This window comes from Strongylocentrotus purpuratus, unplaced genomic scaffold, assembly GCF_000002235.5.
Source record: "Strongylocentrotus purpuratus isolate Spur 01 unplaced genomic scaffold, Spur_5.0 spur5_contig_840, whole genome shotgun sequence".
Classification (NCBI taxonomy): Eukaryota; Metazoa; Echinodermata; class Echinoidea; order Camarodonta; family Strongylocentrotidae; genus Strongylocentrotus; species Strongylocentrotus purpuratus.
This window is the reverse complement of record NW_022145547.1, coordinates 971,127-990,808: the sequence shown is the minus strand read 5'-3', so window position 1 is coordinate 990,808 and position 19,682 is coordinate 971,127. Positions and strand designations below refer to the sequence as shown.

Genomic DNA, 19,682 nt, shown 5'->3' with positions numbered 1-19,682 from the left:
CGGTATATTATGTGGGCCGTGGGTGCGGGAGCGTGTGTGGGTTGGTGTGTATTGTGTAGGTGGGTGGTTGTGTATGTATGTGGGTGTGTGTGTACGTTGATGGTTGTGTATGTGTGTGTGCGTGTGTGTGAACATATGAGACGAGGAGTAAATGAATAGTGTATTTGATTCACTTCACTTACATTTTTCGAACAAAGCATACATTGATTATAATATACTTCTGCAAAGATCCCCCCCCCCCCCCCCCCCCAAATGTGTTTGATTGATAAAAGAATACATAAATTGGAATTTCTGTTGTACGCGGAAAACTTGAATTGTGTTTCTTTCATCAGTATTTGTATAATAGTAGAACTACATATGTAAGATAGTCAGTGAGGCATTGTCCGTAAACACTGCGTGTAATAGGCATGTTACTTCCCTCTCTCAGTCTCAGTCACTCCATTCTGTCTTCAAACATGCAAATTGAGGGCGACATACACTTCAAGCTGTAACCTTTACTAGGTGTCTGGGGTAGTTGTCCTGGGGGTAGTCGTCCTAGAGGGTGTTTGCCATATGGGGTTAGTTGACTGGGGTGGTTATCCGGGGGTGGATGTAGTAATAATAATTCATAATAATAATTCATAATAATTACTTTTACAGGGGGGGGGGGGCTACACCCTACAAGCTCTGCTTTTTTTTGTCGGCCCTCCTTCCCTTTCAACTGCATGTTTATTTGTTTGATGTATTGTATTGTGCAAATTGATTTACATGTATATGTATATCAATATGTGAATATGTTAAAACGTACCATCATTGTAAAAATGAACAGTTGACAAGGGATAAATAAATGAATTGAATTGAATTGAATTAATGTCCAGTGGGTAGGTGTTCGGATACGACACTTTAGATATCGTCTGGGGCATCGTCGTGAAATTCTTTTGCACCATGCACCTGGAATTTCATCTTCATATGTTTGGAAATAATCCATAAAACTGTAATTATGATTTGCTGGATTTCGTGTCTAGTTATTTCATATCAAAAATTATTTCACCGTTTTAAATAAAATGGTATTAAATATGTCTTCATAAGTCTTAATAAATAATTAATCGAGTAATTATTAAATAGTTACAATGAGAACGATGGTTGGGATCCACCCAAAAGCATGATAAATCTTTTTTTTTGCATAATGGGGTAATTTAGGTGATTTTTTTGTTGTAATTATCTTCTCCTGATTAATGCCTTTTTAAATGTAATAATTGTTATGGCAAAGTAATCTGGCTTGTATCTGACTGGCTGTGCTAACAGTCTGCCAAATTCCAAACTGCTTTAATAATCAGAGGGATTAATTTTGTTGAGAACCGTTCAAAGTGCCAAATGACGAGCTGAAACAAAATAACTTGATTTGCTTTTGTATTCTTTATTGTTTTTACTTCTTTGATGTTTACATATTGTGCGTTGTATACTTTCATTTATCAGTATTCATATTTGATATGTGCCTAAAAATCTCCTGCTCATATGGTAATATATGCATGTTGACTTGGATTGCATTATCTTACTCTGTTAAATAACTTTTAATTCTACTATATAATGATTCGCTAAACATCCACCCTCATATAACATAATGCTTTCACGTTATTTTCATGGTGCATAATCTTGGTCTATATTTACAACTTTTATTTTCATATTTCATCGTTCACATCCCAACATAACACATTATCTTTGAACTATTAATTAACTTGAATTCCACTGTTTAGTAGACGTACAGGTAGCAGTCGTAGTAGTAGTAGTAGTAGTAGTAGTATTAGTAGTAGTAGTAGTAGTAGTAGTAGTAGTAATGATATTAATAATAACTGATAATTTATTTATAATTTCCACAAATGTGGAAATAATGCTTAGCACCACATTTCACGTGTACTTTATTGTGCATAGGCCTAGTCTATATTTATATTCACATCTTATATTTCATATTTCAACGTTAACATCCTAATACATTATCATTGAACTATTAATCAACTTGAATTCCACTGCTTCGTAGAAGTAGTAGAAGTGGAAGTAGTAATAATAAAATTCATAGTAATAATGATAATGATAATAATAATAATAATGTTTATGATAATTATAATAATGATAATAATATTAATGTTGATAATAACAACTTTAATAATAATAATTGATAATTTATTCATTATTGTTCATCGATGCTGTAATAATGCTTTCCACCAGCAACGACAGGCATTAACACAAGTAATCAATAGAATGCCTAAGTGGTGACCACGGTACCCTTTTTCATATGTTAATTGAGAGCTGATTTCATGAGATAATCATCGGTCTGTGACCATACAGGGAGGTCTAATCCCTCCTGGTCAAACTAGTACAGATAGGCTTTAAAGAAACTAATCTCATACCTTTACTTTCATGTAGTGTGGTACCCAAGGTGTGCAACTATTCTTACCCAAATTCGTCAGACCTGTGCGAATCATTATTATTTAAAAACGTTGTATTTCAACTGATCCCCGATATTAACAGATTTGGGAGTAAGGCGAGTAGAGATGGTGAATGAAAACGAAGCCATGATACTTTTTGACAGCTTTTCGTCATGGTATTCCATTTGGATACTTAAGAGGAGACGCCACAGTCCATCAGCACAGTTTTTCTTTCAGTTATTAAGATTAAATTTGATATTTCACGATAAGTGATAAAGCATGGTTTCATCTTCACGAAATTATAGAGACATACACATATATTTGTAATATATTTCTCCTTAAAACTATAAAACTTTTTTTCATTTCATTTTGATGGACTTTATTCATCTCGTGTATCAATTCTTCTTCAGCACGTTGACATAGTCTCCGTTCATGGCGTCAGTTACATCTTCGTATATAGCTTCTTGATCAGGTTTCTTGAGATCTTGGTAGGTATGAGGGTCAGCATAATTCTGGTAGCTCTGCGCATCGGTATTAATACCTTGGTAGGTGTGGCTGTCAGTGTGCAGGTCTTGATAGGTATGAACGTCTGTCTTTGACGGATCAAATACAGGGTTCTGATAATGCGGAGACGAATTGGACTCTTTTCCTTTAGACTTAGTAGTGGCTGATTTATCGCTGTAAGTTAATATGAAAACAAAGATATAAATCGCATTAAGGAAATACATAATCAAAACACTAATTATGTATAGTATGGTATTTATTCATCAACATATCGCAGCCAATGGCTGAATTGCATGCATGATTTACAGAGATTTTATTTTAAAAATATTAAAAAAAAACCATCATATTTACAGTTCGTTCTTTAACAATAATTCAAAGACAAGAACCTCAATTAAACTCATAAACTGTCCCAATAAATAGGTATACATAAACATGTAAACATGACAATTGGCATGTGGGAATCGGTATGGTACCTTTAAAAGACTTATTATTTACATACGTCCTTCAAACTGGTTGCTATGGTATTAAGAAAGCGTTATGCTTTATAATATTTACATTGAAAATCTTCTTTTTTTTTAAAGAAATTAAATTTCTATACAGATCCACTCAAAAATACAATCATAATTCATCTTGTTGTTTTATGACCATACGGTTTTAGCATCTTGTATGGAGCAGTACGATGCGGATGGACTGATGCGAGGAACAGGTTAAGAAAAAGGTATCTCTCTAACCTTCTTCGCTTGTAAAAGATGATGATGAGAATTATAACGATAACAATCACAAAAATAGCACCAACAGCGCTTCCTACGACAGTTGCTATGGAACCTGAAGGAACTCCAGCTGAGTTTGATGTTGATGGAGAAGAGACAGTAGGTGAAGAGGATGGTGCGGGAACAAGGATGGTAGTGAAAAGAAATGACAGGAGTTAAAAGTCACGAAGATAGCATCAGAGTTAATAGATAAATACCTACTAAATCAGATACTAGATTAGAAATGCCGAGGTAGTATCAGAGTTGATATATATAAATGATAAGTAAATCAGGTACACATGTACTAGCAGCATAATTATGATCATACTTGATTGTAATGGCATGCGAAAAGACTAGTCCCAGTAGTTAGCTCACTATCACAGCTAGACATTCATTCGTGTGTGTGGGTGTACGATTATTGTTCAATGAATGGAAAAGTGAGGTCAAGACGAACAAATTATCAAATTAAATGATAAAAATAATGATAATAATAATAGTAATATAATAGTAATAAAAATTTAGTAATAATATCGATTATCAAGGAGCACTAAAACCACAATCTTAACCAAAATTATGCTCTATATATACATGTAAATGTTGATATAGTTCTACTAACGCGGACATCCAATTTTTCCGAAACCAAAACCTTTGTTTTTAGATTCGAAATATGCAACGATTTCGATAATTCAATACATTTGTCCATTATTGTGAGCATACCTCAAACAGGAATTGCAATTTCGATGTTCAGCAATGGTAACTCTCAATGTACTTGGAAAAAGTATCTGCCGTTCATGTTCAAAATCTTACAGTGACACCATATTGTCAAAACCATGGCAGTAATGAGTCGCGTTCTGACTGATGAACGCGTAAACAAAGGTCATTAAGAATGTGGTCTAGAATCCAGCATTGCGACATCTTCATTCTCATGTATATATTAACATATTATAAGATTACATTTTATAAAGCACCTTTTCATTAGATACAAAGCGCATAAAAAAAGAAATACTGACTAACAAACAAAAAGAGAGAACATTACCGTACGAAGCTTACATTAATTACAAACAGAGAGGAATATTAAAACGAATAAGAACAGATGTAATTCCAGACACCTCTTGAAAGCTGTGAGAGTAGGGCAATTTTTTAGTACAGGTGGTAAGTTCGGGGTTTAGGGGGCAATGATAACGGGAAAAAACCTATCATCTATCTGTTTACTGGTTCGAGGGACGGTGAGTGTTGCACTACTGGCTGATGATGTATTATACATGGATGTGTGCGAATGGAGTAGATCACCTCGGTATGATGCGGTCTGATTAGTGATACACTTGTAAGTGAGAGTTAAGGTGTTATATTATGATACGATTATTAACGCGGAGCCAGTGAAGATCAGTGATGAGAGGGAAGATATGGACACATTTTTTGTTTACAATGAATGAGAGGGTTCCCCCACACACAAAGTGCAATGAGTGGGGAGTAGAGGTGTACGACACTGAATCAGAGGGCAGAGGGGTCTGGGAAGAAAGTCAAAGTGTTGAATGATAAAAAAAAACCTAGCAAATATTAGTACTTGTAAGAGGTAATTCGCAAACAAGTGTACTTTAAACCCCTTGAGAACCCTTGAGAGAAACTGAAAAAACTATATCTTATATTGGGGCGCGAAATTGGGGGGTCTGAAGGAACATACGCGATGAGCAAAAAAGAAACTTTCGCATTTAAAACCTAGTATAGGTATATAAGTATTGATATTCATAACTTAGTCAGACCTTGCATGCAAAATTGATGCAAAATCAGGAATCTTGGACAAAAGTGATTAACTTCGAGAAATCTGCTCAATAAATTTTGACTGCATTTACCACTTTGATTCCCGATCGTAGAGAACCATTTGTTTTGGTACTAATTAACAATGATTGCTTACATATTCGTAGTAAGTTAAGCCGCATTGATATTGAACATATTGAAGAGGTTGGTTTGATCTAAAAAGAAGTTACAAGTACAAGCAATGGGAATGTGCCATGTCTCTTTAAACGTAGGACAATCGGGACAATTTCCATTCAAACGCAAAAGCGATTTCAAGTGCAAGACTCTCGTAAAATAGGCCATCCTACCTGTTTGTACTTCAGACGGATCTCCGAACAGAGTGGATTTCTAAATAAAAGGTAAACAAGGAATATGAAAAACATTTTTACTGAAATGAAATGTTGATGTATTTATCCAGTAGCAGTTTTAATGAAGTTTAGTCGAACCTTTTCTATACTAGGGAAGCGCATAACATGTGTTAATGCCTCTGCGATATACATACAATGGCCATATCCTGCACTTCCAAGTGACTTTGGGTAATAACAGGTACCAAGTACTGAAGTAGTTAGACCACTTTCTTCGGAGTTCATAACGGCGGTTAAGTTTTTAAAAATGGTATAGGCCTATCTGTAATGGTCCATCAAGTTGTGTAGCACGAATCATTACAAAATACTGAAATTCTCTAAAAGGCTAACCCATAACACTTGAATTCTTTGATCCATAATGTGTTATTGTATTTTTCCCCCACGGAACTGTCCTCTAAATAATACCACACGTTGCGTTTTTCTGATAGGGCTTGTATCTAAAAGGAGCTATATTAGACAATGATAACAATATCAGAAACACCCGACGAAAACACTTATTCTTAAGCCACTCATTATTGTCCCTTATAACCGATATTTGCACCTAAATATTACTTCCACAATATAATTATGCCACGAAACCGTAGGCTCTTACATCGTGTAGGCAGACCGTCAGTCCCTTTGGACATACATATCCACCGTATACCTTTCCTCCAACATTGCTCTCAACACCTATTCGAATATCATATATCGCTTTGTCTTTGAGGGGTGCATTGTGGTAATGTCCATAAGTCTCGTTATCCCCTATAGTTAGCTCTATCGGAAGATCATCTTTGCTGATGTTAGCTGCTATGTATGAGGAGGGATTCTCGGCATAGGATCCATACGCTGCCTGTTGACGTCGGCGCCTTGCTAACGGACGTCTCTCTTCAACAGCAACAAGTATGTGCCTGAGAGTTTAAAGAGATATTTGTCATGATTATACCCTCTATCACTATCCTTAATTTTAATAATCATCATTTTATTCCAAAGCAAGGACGAGGAAAACCTAAATTTATGTAGGCCCTTGTCAGTCCTTGTGTAAATAATGTTGATGCCACAGCTTGTATACATCATTACATGACTAGCAGACTTTCTTTAAAAAATCATATTACTTCTTGAAGTAAAGTAGCCTTCACGATTAATAAATTAATGCTTTCAAGAATTAATATAACAAAAGCTTGTTCATTAATAAAGTTATGAGAGGTTTTATATTACTGTTTATAAGCTCTGGTCTATATATATATACACATAAACAAGATACAAAGATTTATATAATTTAAGGTCGACAAACATCGTTTGGAATATGTAGCTGGCGAACGCCAGACACGGCTAGCAAGAATACTTACGTTATATATGGAGATTCAAGCACATCACTAAACTGAATGGTAGTCGAACCGTCAGGGGAAGATACTATCACTGGTGGGTTGGGCTTTGGAAGCTCGTCAGCTATGGCACATTACAAAAAAGAGATGTCAACATCAAACTTAAACCTCATTGAGCAATTATCTTTATCCAATATTGAAATTAGAAATATCCTCAGAGACTAGTAATTAATTCTAAGTATCAGTTTTCCGCTGCTGTACACGTCGGTTATAAACCTGTAGTCTGGTAGAAATAAAAGCTGGATGGTGATGGTATTCTCTTGTTTCTTATTCGAAAAGAAAAGTAGAGGACGGTTGCACTAAAGTCCTCATATTTACCACGTGGGACCTGGGCTTATTGTCCCTGATGTAATTCGAACCCTGTCATCTTGATTTATAATGAATAGTGTAAGCAGTGTTTTTTTATAAAGCTATAGGAGGTGTCAATGGTTAAACATGGGGGCCTTTAGTCAGCGTTGAACACCAATAAAACTAATGTTAACATGCATGCAAAACAATTTTAGTTTAACGGGTTTGTCCTATTGTCGTCATCTTTATTGTCAAGATGGATGGAGAATCATATTCACCTTGTTACTTATTATCATGTTAATTTGTAATCGTATGTAGTCTTTACTGCAAATTTGACACTACCCTCTCACAATATTATAACCCCTATTAAATTATCTTTATTTTATTCACTTATTTATTTCATCAAATATGTATTTATTTATTCTTCTCCCCCCCCCCCTTTTTTTTTTTTTTTTTTGGGGGGGGGGGGTTCTTTTTTAACAATTTCCAAATTTATACATATTTCTTCCAATACCTGCAGGAGGTTCCGTAAATTCTTCAACATGCTGACTAGACTCTCCCTCCCCTTTGCTAGTGGACGCTACCACGTAGACCTCATAGAGTGTAGCTGGCTCCAGATCATCAAGTTCAAAGCTCAAAGAGGCTCCCGCTACCTTTTCAATCGTAAATGAATCTCCTGGCTGGAATGATCTGTCGTATGGCTTTCCTTTTACTTTGTAGGCCAGCTAGAGAGAGAGAGAGAAAGAGAGAGAGAGAGAAAGGTTAGAGAGAGAGAGAGAGAGAGAGAGAAAGAGATAACGCAATTGTGGATAATACCATCGTCTACTGATGTGTATTAAGGTCACCTTGTGGATATTTGCAATTTGACCCGGAAACAACTGAAAAAGTCTTTGTCCGTTCATTTTTAAAAGATCGGTAAAATGCATCTGCATACATTTTTTTTTTTTTTTTGGGGGGGAGGGGCGTTCAAACGATTCTTTATTAATGAGACTTGAATATCAAACTGCTAACCTGCACTGTGAAGCTTATTTGACTCATCGAAACAAATCTTGGTTGAACAAACTCCACAACTGTACCTATACTTCAGCATAAATTATGATTTAGTGATTCCGAAATGATTCAGAAATAAATTTATTTTAAAAATGCGTTTCTTTTTCATAAAATGGATTAACTATATTTGTATATCAAAATATCAGTCCTATTCAAGTACTCAGATGAAACCTAGTCACCTAGTCTAACCGAAGATACTGGAAACCTCAACTTAGAACAAAATATTACCTGATATAGAAGAGAACTCCAAAGAGAAGGTTAGAAAAAGGATTACAGTTCGGATACACTTTTGTATTGTATTGTATTTATTAACATTTATTTCCTTCTCAACAGCACAATATAAAACACAATGTATATATACATGATATATGTAACAATTATTTATACAGTAAATAATTCAGATACGAAAGGAGGCGAAAACCCGGAAAGCATAGCTTGAGTTGGGAACGCCCATAATAAATTAACACAGTTACCGAAAGAACATTATAGATATTATTAAGAAAATTACATTGTATATAAAAGAACACTTAAAGCATTACGAGAACTTTCCTTGAAATTAAGTATTGAAGTTACCGTATGGGAGATGATTTTTCCACGGGGGTACCTCGGCTCCTTCCAGGTGATCAGTAAAGATTTTGATCTGCTGGAAACAGTCAACGCCTGAGGCTCACTAGGAACTGTAAAGCAGGAAATAAGATCAATACAAACAAGTGCAATACAAGTCAATATTTGTGTACGATTGTATCATTTAGATTTCGAACCTAAAACAAAACGATCATACAGTTAACTACTTTTTTTTCTCTATGCATTGGTTTGCGTTGTATTTGTGCAGAGAATTTAAGTGTTTTAACATCTACTGTAGATTCGTTTTATTTAAATTGAAGGTTAAATTGTAGAGGTGTTGTGGATAAGTCACCCGAATGCAAATCACAAGGTACGGGGTTCAAGTCCCGCCGCAGCACTAATGTCCTTTGTCAAGACATTGATCTACATTTGCCACCACTCTCCACCCAGGTGTAAATGGGTACCTGATAGGCTTGCGCGCTAGTTACTTTGGTAGCTCGGCTACGACCAGGGTAGTATGTGTAAAGCGCCATGAGTGTCAAAACCTGACGGATACCGGCGCTATATAAATAACCATATTATTATTAGTTATTAAGATAAGATCTGGCTGAAGGATTTTCAATACGGTTCTCCAAATTTATGTCTACATCTGTGTCATCTGTGTAATTATTCCCTCCCTTAGTCAACTAAAACTGTTGTCTAAAGTGATATTTTTTGTGCAATAAGCCTAATATTCCTGAACATATACTCAACCGAATATCCTTCCGAACACTTCAATGGCGTTCTTACATAATCTAAAGATGAATTCTACATAGCCAAAACGATATACGGCATTGAAATTGCCCTTGAGTTGATTTCTTGAAAGTCTCTGCGATTGTGTTTTATGAACATGTGATGTTTTTATAGCCTATATTTCCCTGTGTCTGAACGTTTTTTTCTTTCTTTTCCTTTCTGAATGGGGATGAGTATATTTCTACAATAATTATTTTGATCTACATGTGACATTATAGAAATGAGAAGATAAATATCGTACTTCCTTCCGATGTAATCCTGACAACAGGTGGGTCCGGGCTTGGGTCACCAACACCCCGAATGGTCTCCGCCATGACCTGTATAGTGAAAGAAAAACTTTGTGATATAAAAGGGAGATGAAGAGCGGGAAAGTACTAATATAGAGAAGAACAAAGTTATGAACCTCCTGACATTGTTTTCTATTTCATCAGAAAGAATATAGATACCAAGATGGTGTAAAAAAAAAACTCCTCACCATACATATATATTTTGTTTACATTAGAAAAATCAGGAAACCCACAGAGTGCTTCTCCTTGTTTTGTCCCTCGTCATCCTTTGAATGTCATCCCTTAAAGCCCATCTGTACTAGTTTACAGGAAGGATTAGACCCCCCCCCCCTGCATACAAGGTCACTGGACAGGTGGTTATCTCATCAACTCAGCTCTCAATTAACTTAAGAAAAAGAGGATCACGGGGGACCCATGGTCACAGATTATGCATTGTTTGTTATATAGAGGGCCGCGCACGAGAGTGAGACTTTAAGTTCTATATGAGCTATCATACAACAAACACATCGTAGAGTCTTATATCTTTAAGTTCTCTTTGCAAAACGCAGGATTGAGGAAGCCATATCTGAAGATATTGCCGACAGAAACTCTCTGTACGGATGGATACTATTTTAAACCATAGGTCCGTTATCACAATATTAAGAAAAGGTATTTTATATCCTATTATCAATATACAGAATCCCTTTAGAAAACGACTTAAGGGATCACGCTTGCCTGAACGGAATAATTCATGTCCGGCTGGAGATGGAGAATAATTGTGGAAAACCTGTAGTTAATGTCAGAGCAACGCCCGTCCCGACACGAGATGCTGACGTTTCTGGGCGTGGAACTATTATCATCCGTCTCACAGTAGAGAATGTAGTAACCTATTATCCTGCCCAGAGGAGGGTTCGGTGACATCCATTCTACTGTGATGCTCTCCTGGTCGGAAGATGGCAGATTTACTCCGATTGGTTGATCTGGGCCTGTAATATACACATGATGGAGACAAGTCGTAGGATAATTATGGTCGAAATAACTGAATGGTCTATCACACATTGGAAGTAGTATAAAATAATATCATGTTTCGTTTTCTGTCGGTTAGTCTGAATTAAAAGATCCTCATAGTGAACCTATTGACTGGCAATGATGGCGGAAGATAGATTTCAACAAGCAATGTTAACAATTTAGATGATTATTATTGTACTCGCACTTGGCAACACGCACACTCAGAATCAATAACCCACTATGGACAGCTGTCAATAAGGGTCTTGGGTGCAAGAAATCTAAAATTCACGATAACTCCATTACGTCTTATTTTATGACTGGTAATGAATACTTAATTAGGGATCCATTTATTAAAAAGGGAAACTTCTCTATGCTCTTTTTATTTTCGTTTAAGGAGTGGATGAAAAAAGAATGAATAATGTAACAACAAAACAAATTAAGGAATTGTACCAGTACATCTTCTCATAATATTAGTTCCTGTAGATGAACAAGTCTAAATTTCACAACTTTGAGTACAACATAATTATTATCAGAGTTATATTTCTGGTTCTATAGATACACGGTTAACATTGATAACGAACAGCTGTATTTGAAAAGATATAATTTTCGTCCTTAACGCTGTTTTGTCTTCTTCATCGTTATCAAAATGGAACTAAAAGACATGCATTTTGTGACCTACTTGCTTCATCTGTCTGTGCCCAAATCGCAGGACCATACTCCCCTGCTAGTTCATAATTCCAAGCCCTGATCCTAATGCTGTAATTTGAATAGGGGATGAGGCCAAATATCTCGTGCTCAGGTCCCGACACATTACTATGATAAACCACGTTTCCTGGAAATGAACAACAGGAATAATAACATCAATAAAAATGGCTTCTCATAAAGTGCTCTTTTGACGCTCATGGCCTTAAGACATTATTACCCTGCTTATAGCCGAGCCGCCAAAGTAGCTAGCGCGTAAGCATATCAGGTATTCATTTACAATTGAGTGGAGAGTGCAAATGCAACGTCTTGCTAAAGTACATTAGTCCCGTATTGTGATTTGAACCCCATACCTTGTGGTCTACAGTCCGGAGACTTATTCATTAGACTACAAAACCATTACAAAACATCATGCGTAAATTTTACTTGGGAGTATTAAGCTAGCATATCGGAAACAAAGCTAGACTAATTGTTTGTTTAAGGAAATTTCGAAATGAGGCCGCGGAATGGAACAATGGACACCATTAATTTAAAATTTGTTGCGCAGATTTGTCTACATGTATGATTAATGGACTAAATTAAAAGAATGATCATGATGCAAGACCATATTGAATACTACATCTTATTTGCCTTTGCCGGTCGTGATCACTTGATCAATGTTTGAACCTAAGTCAAATTTTTTCTAACTATTTTTATCCACACATCACTGACAAATACACCCTCTAGCTTACAGCAACACTTAAGTACTGACCATAATTCATCATTAATCGAGATTCTGCCTTCAGAATATCCTAAAAGTATCCACACAAAAACGGCGGGCATAATTACTTCAGGGTTTAAAATTGCAAAAGATAAGTCCGCAAAATGACCTATCCGCTCATGTTGAATTATTATACTGAGTTAGACAATACCTCCTGTGCATTAAATAAAAAATAGTATGATTATTATTATTATTATTTCCAAAAATAATTGCAAAAAAACTACATTGGTTGGCGCTTAGAATAAACAAAAATATTTATCTATTCGGTGTTATCCAGTGTTATTCGTCGAATCTATCAATTTCATCTACCAGAGAAAAAAAAAGCAGGTCAGTTTTTGCAAAGAAATATGACACTAGAACATATTTTCATTCAGCAACAGAAAGCAATTCAGATAGGAGATCCATGCTGTCAAGGTTATACCATGACATTTTATAGATGAAATTATCCTTTATCATTCTAACACACGAAATGAGTACGATTTATATGTATTTAATGAATTGTAGAAGCACTACCAAGGATGATGCCAAGGGAAGATACCCTTTTAGATAGATTTTTTAATTTTAAACTTTACTTTCAAACAAGTAATCTCTGGGATCCCACCTTATTTAGCACACGACCAGGTATTCATACCCTATTTCATCTTTAGGTTACCTGTAGAATTGGAGAGCATAACTTCGTAGCTTGAGATTGGTCCATTACGATAACCACATTCTGGTTTCTCCCAAGTGAAAACAATACTGCGTTTCTTGATGGAAGTGGACTGAATATTAGTTGGAGGACCAGTAGGATCTGTAAAATAGAGGAGAAAAACTCATTCTCATTCATTTTTCTTATTCTTCAATTTTGTACTCCATCTACATTTCCTTACTATCAGCTAATCTACATTTTGTCTTCGTAAACATCCTCTAACCCCCTGCAGTATACCTTTTCTAGACTGAACTTCCAGGCCAGCTCATTTCATATTACATATTCTCCAATGATATTTTGCAAGGTCTTATTCAAAGTATATTCGTTCAACTACCAGTTAGAATAATGGTTCCCCTTGTATTCAAATTAGTCAAATAAATAACTGACTTAAGTCTAGCGTCTTATCCCCCCCCCCCACTCAGTGTTATTTAGGGTACGCATATGCTTGTTCCCTCTTTTTGAAAGCACCCCCTATCTGAGGACTGCCAACATTTCCGGACCCCCCTTTCGCGGGCTTTTCGCGGGCTTTTTCTGCCTTGGAGACCCCCCTAAATCATGAAAAATGCTCAATGTACCCCCCTAAATTCGAAATAATTTCTCAGGAGTCCAAAGAGATGAGAGAGAAAAAGAAAAAACATCCCCTTTTTAAAGAAATCTCCGGGTGAAAAGTTAATACACCCCTTTTTTGTTTACAATTCTCGGGCCGGACTTTGTCGCACGAAAAGTACCCCTTTACCGGACATTTTGGTAACACGCATGGGGTCCATCCGTTCTCCGAGTGGGGGGGGGGGGGGGCGTTGTATAAAGTAGATTATGAGCTGTAAATTGGTCTAGGCGTATTGTCAGCTCTCTGTTTTCTCCTGCAGCTGATTCAGAGGGACACGCGCGCACCCACACACACCCTCATGCTCACATCATAAACACACACCCTCACCGCCCACACACACACACACACACACACACCGTCACCCTCCCCTACGTACATCAACACACAATACTAACGTGAATATCCTGCAGTAGCTGATTGGGAATCCGAATCACCATAACCGCTACTGGTTTCGCCTCTCACAAACACCATGTACTCAGAGTTGGGACGCAACTCCAGGACGTTGAAGGTAAAAGTTGAACCATTGACGGTCCCTGCTGAAGTCATTATACGATCACTTGGGGTATCCTCACACATATCGCCTTGAAGAACATAGTACTTGATTTCATAATGTGTAGGCTGGCATGGAGGAGTGGAAGGAGGTTGCCATGATACTGTTAGGCCAGGAGTGCCACTGTTTACCTGATATTGGGTAAGCTCTGTTATAACCGGTATTCCAGGAGCTGATAAGTGTACAGAAAGGAATTAATAAACATTTCATTCGGTCTAATTTAGGTTCCCAATAATTAATTGATTACACTGTGATTACACTAAATCTAATCTCTATCTTTAGAATATGTATTGACTCCAAATAATGTAGTTTTTTCTGATGTATGTTAGATTTGTATTATCCATGAGCCAATACTAGGCTAGCAGTAACAGCTATCTAACTCTCTTGGAGCAACGCCAATAGATGGACTGTATCAAAGCCTGGACTTTGAAACATACAGTTTCCCATACTTTCCCTTGAAAAAAAATACTCTTCAATCGTCAATAGTTTAATGTGTACAATGGACATATTACAGAATACGTGTCTTTATAACCAATACACATGTACGATAGGCCTATATCTCATTTATCAAACCTGATATATTAGTCATTGCCATTTCCACATGCCATTCACTCCTTCTCTGTTGGGTAGTAACTACTCTTATTCTGAAGCGATATTCTGTGCAGGCATCAAGTCCAGTTATTTGAACATCTTTTCTTCGTATGGTCGTTGGATACCGGACATATCTACCCCCATCAGTAGGATCATAGAGATCGTATACGTAGCGATCAAAAACACCATGTAGGCTTTCGCAAGAGGGTTCCTCCCACACAAAGCGCAAGGAGTGGGCAGTAGAGTTGTACGACACTGACTCGATAGCAGAGGGGTCTGTGAAGAAAATCAAGCTATGAATATTTAATTAACAATATAGCAGTTGTAACTAGATATAAGGGGTAAATCCAAAACAGGAATAGAAAACTGGATTTCGGGGTGTACTTACTTACACAAGAAATAATGTAAATCACTATGGAAAGTGACAATATTTCTCTTATAACTTAGAATCTCATCGTAAGGGTCACGCAAAGAACTCCGTCATAACGACCAATACAACAACAATAGTAGGTCCTTTGTCTTCCCGGGCCTACATAACACCACAGAAGATAGATATATACCAGAACAAACGATTGATTCGATGAATTTATTATTATTAATTGGACTCGCTTGTCATGTCATGCGTTACAAAAGTGTGCTTCCGTGGAGTATCTATTAATTATGGTGCTCGGTGCAAACCAAAAAGCCGGAAAAATTGAGATTTCTTTCAATCGATGAATCAAATAACTTTGTACTTGTTCTTTATCTTATATTTAACCATAGGCTGTTGATGATTTAAAAATGTAGCAACGACAGTTGATTTTTTTGTTCAATCTTGAACGATTCAAAGAATTAAATTCTATAATGGGGCGCGAGATTTCAGAATCCGGACGGAACATACGCGATGAGCAAAGCGACGGAGCTTCAGAACTTTCGCATTTAAATACCTTAATTAAAGAAAAGCCTTATTTCTATTGCAATTCATTCTGCAAATTGAAGTTTCATATTATAATCCTATTTGTCTTTCCTTTAACCCCTTTTTTCTTTTCTTTTGCGTTTCCGTTTCCTGCGCCCCTCTCTGTCGCGTGTGTTATAATGTTTGTTTGGCGCTCCCTTCAAGAGCCACCCGGAGCTAGTGCACCCTCTGCCACACCCCCCCCCCCCTTCATCGAAGATACGCCAAAGCTAGTATAATCATATTTGTTTATATACCTCCATCTCGTGTGTCTCCGCTAACATTCATAGGTAGGCTCTCTGCTCTTCTTATCACAGCTATGATGGAGATGCTATAAGTGGCATAATATTCCAAGTTTGTAAGGTATTTGGAGACATATGTAAAAGGCGATGTGGCGTTGAGTTCGTAGACTGGTGAATCTATTACAGGAACATCTTGACATGCCTTACGTGAGATGAGTTGATATGATAATCTGTAGTAATCCACATCGCATTGAGACGGAACACTCCAAATAACTTTTAGTTGATTCCCAGTTGCAGAAGCAGATGCCCTTGTGACTGTATGCAATACAAAGAGAGAGAAAAATGTAAATTGTTAATCTTGCAAAATAAAGTACATTTCAGGAGAGTGGTTTGTATTCTAGAAAGGTATTACACCAACCAATAAACATAACACAGAGACCCGCCTAATAGTCGTATAACTCCATCGTATTACATAGTCATGGTTTTCCGAGCTTAATTCTCTATGTAGCCAAAGATTAAGCTAAACATTTCTACCTGTGTAAACATTGAACATGTGTTTACCTATTACTTTTTAAGTTAAAGAATGTGATAACCTCTTTCCAACAGACGGGATTTCCTTGATTTGGAGTAAGCGTAAGAATTGGAAGCATGTCTATAGAGCGCCAGGAGTGTCAAGTCTGACAGATAAGAGAGCTATACAAGAACCCACAATTACTATTATAATAATTATTATTATTATTATTATTATAGCTGGGCTATTTGTATTCGAGCGCCTTTAACATATCATAATGCGAAGGACAAAATCATGATACAAGAAACAGATTTTATCTTTTCTTTTTTTTTCTTATCATTTTACCTGGACCCTTTGTTATGATAATTATACGCTCTCTAGTCAATACAGGGTCGATATCTGAACCACAGTTAATTATAACAATTATTAATACAATTATAATGCATGACGTATCTAGATATTGAATAAAAAGAGACTTACAAATTCAGTTGAGAATCCCGCCCCTTACTATCACTATTCTTTATGAAAATTCCTAGAAAATAGGTAAAATGCTAAACATATATACGAAAATCTGTAAACATTGTAAAAAAAGATTTTTTGTAACGGGGACAATTTAGTAATCTCTACCTGAAAACCCTTAAATGTCTTAAAGACATGATTATTGAATTCGAAATGTAATGTCGTACATGTATATGGACATAATGTATCACTATAGGAATGTGGATATCTGGCACAAATATGATTTTACTATGCAGTTTTGGAACGGAATAGTTGGAATACGTTCACAAAATAGGGCAATGTGACTTCCCGAAGGTGATTCTAAAAATGTAATTTCATTTGTACTTTTGTGTACACTTACAAGTAACTCCTGTTACACCGATAGCATAAGACACACTTCCAGAATTCCACGGAGCCTGGTTGACGACATTGATATTCAGTTCATACATCGTGCATGCCTCAAGACCATTGAACTCTACTGATGAGTATGAGAAGTCATCATACAAGTATATCCTCCGAGCCGGTGCTCTACTCCTACCACTATCCGTGTAGATTCTTGTATAGTAGTAATAGAACACTCCATTTACATTTCTGCAGTTGAAAGGTTGCCAGGTGAATCCTAATCGTGTTGGAGACGTCCTTTCTGGATTAAGCCTGACATTTGTTATGTTGGACGTTGCTGAAGTGAATCAGAAATATAAGAGAACGTACCTAAATCCGTTAAAACTTGACGTTTTATTTGTTTACGCAGCAAGGCTAGCGTGACGGCTGAAGGGAATATACATCGCAACCAAACTGTACCATTCATAATTTAGGTAAAGTAAAACAAAATTCTTAAATATGATATTTTTAGATCAATGCGTATGTCATATGCAGGGAATCTAATAGAGATTTGACTGGTAAGGTGTATGATACATTTTCGGACTACCGAAAGGACTTTTTTGTCCACAAGGGGGTATATTTTCATGACTGGGAGTATATCTCTATTACGATCCTCGCAATCGATTTCACGTTAGGTGACGAGCCTTGGACCCATAGCTACTTTGTTTCTGTATATTATATCCAATCTTCATAATCATAACACGCGGTTAACACAATTTATCACCTTGTATATTTCTTGAAACTGTTATGGGGAAAGCATATTTTGCTTATAAGTTCATTACTCACGTCCTGGCCTAGTATCTGAATAGCCGATCGTGGGTTCACTCTGCCCGGCACCATTTACAGCTGTAACTGAGATCTTGTATCGTGAGTAAGGCTCCAACCCCACTAGATTATTGTATTGTGTGACGTTGGTAATCACTTCAAACTCTGTTAGAGTGTCTTCTGGTGAAGAGCAGGCAAGCTTCTGATATAGACTGTAGCGTATGATATAGAAGTCAGGGGAGCATAGACTTGATGACGTTTCCCAGCTGACTTCAATTTGTGTGGTTAAAGGAGACATCTGTAAGGCTTCTACACCTGCGGGTCCTGGAAATAAATGTGAAATATAACTAAACTTGCAATTTGCAAACTGAAAGAATATTTAAGAACAAATTGAAGACCGGTAAATGTACCAGTAATGATGCCATCTAGTCCATATTGGGCTACCATGTACTCCTGAAATTCCCTCGCATGACAGACCTGTGTTCTTTGATTCAATGACTATACATTTCACTCTTAGCGTTGTGATATAGTCTTTATGGTAAATTTTCTTTCATCCGTCAAGATAAGCGATATAAGGTATTGTGAATGTAATACAACCCAAGCGTTAATATTGTACAACTCAACGCACTAAACATACAATTAGAAAACAGATATTCTTACGTATCAAAGACGTGCTCACTGAGAATATTTCTGAAAAGATCCCTAACTCGTCTTTGTTTCTAAACGCTGCGTTGATGTTATACGTAGAACAATCCTCAAGCTCTCCAATGTCGGCAGTACCCGCCGTTGTATTGAATAACAAGGTTCGAGGAAAGCCATTTTGTCCATCGGTGCTTACATTGATTTCTAATCCAGAAAGGGCACTGCATCCCCATGATTGCTCTGGTATTACCTATTATCAATATAAATATGACAAACGGGAAGAATTCACCCATTTTACTAATTTGCAAATGTTAAGTTCGCCATATTCACCGTCAAACCTAACATTTTCAATACGGAGTAAACATACGAAACGCTTTATCCAAACTAATTAACGTACGAAATGATACTTCGAGTGGACTTTTAGTAATGTGTACAATTGTGTATTTTAAATTGAAGTATTTGGGTCCGTTTATAAGCGCTCATACTGAACATTTAAACCCTTTTTTCCAATTAAGCACATTTTAATCATTGAATTTAAGTAAATTAAACTGAAATGTATTCCTTTATAGTTGATAATAATAACAAAATAAAATGCAATGAAATCATTTCAGCTCACCTCCCAATCCAAAGTGATGGTTGTTCGACTTTTATTTCTCACAGACAGAACA

At 36.5% G+C, this 19,682-nt stretch overlaps 1 protein-coding gene across 1 annotated transcript; it reads right to left on the bottom strand.

Moving 5' to 3' along the window:
• Positions 1-2,276: 2,276 nt before the first annotated feature.
• On the bottom strand, positions 2,277-12,606 carry LOC100893049 (receptor-type tyrosine-protein phosphatase U). The gene is made up of 11 exons (XM_030988224.1): positions 12,597-12,606; positions 11,823-11,975; positions 10,871-11,121; positions 10,111-10,186; positions 9,087-9,190; positions 7,978-8,188; positions 7,140-7,239; positions 6,458-6,701; positions 5,758-5,797; positions 3,638-3,746; positions 2,277-3,080 (listed from the first exon to the last, which is right to left on the bottom strand). The coding sequence occupies exons 1-11, from the start codon at positions 12,604-12,606 to the stop codon at positions 2,798-2,800; spliced, it is 1,581 nt and encodes a 526-aa protein (XP_030844084.1). The 3' UTR covers positions 2,277-2,797.
• Between the last annotated feature and the right edge of the window lie 7,076 nt (positions 12,607-19,682).

What these genes read in the sequence shown, in the direction of transcription:
- LOC100893049 (XM_030988224.1), bottom strand. An exon ending in GGCACAGACAGATGAAGCAA is followed by an intron (nt 11,122 to 11,822) that starts GTAGGTCACAAA and finishes TGTATATTACAG; the next exon opens with GCCCAGATCAACCAATCGGA. An exon ending in CTTGAATCTCCATATATAAC is followed by an intron (nt 6,702 to 7,139) that starts GTAAGTATTCTT and finishes TTAAACTCTCAG; the next exon opens with GCACATACTTGTTGCTGTTG.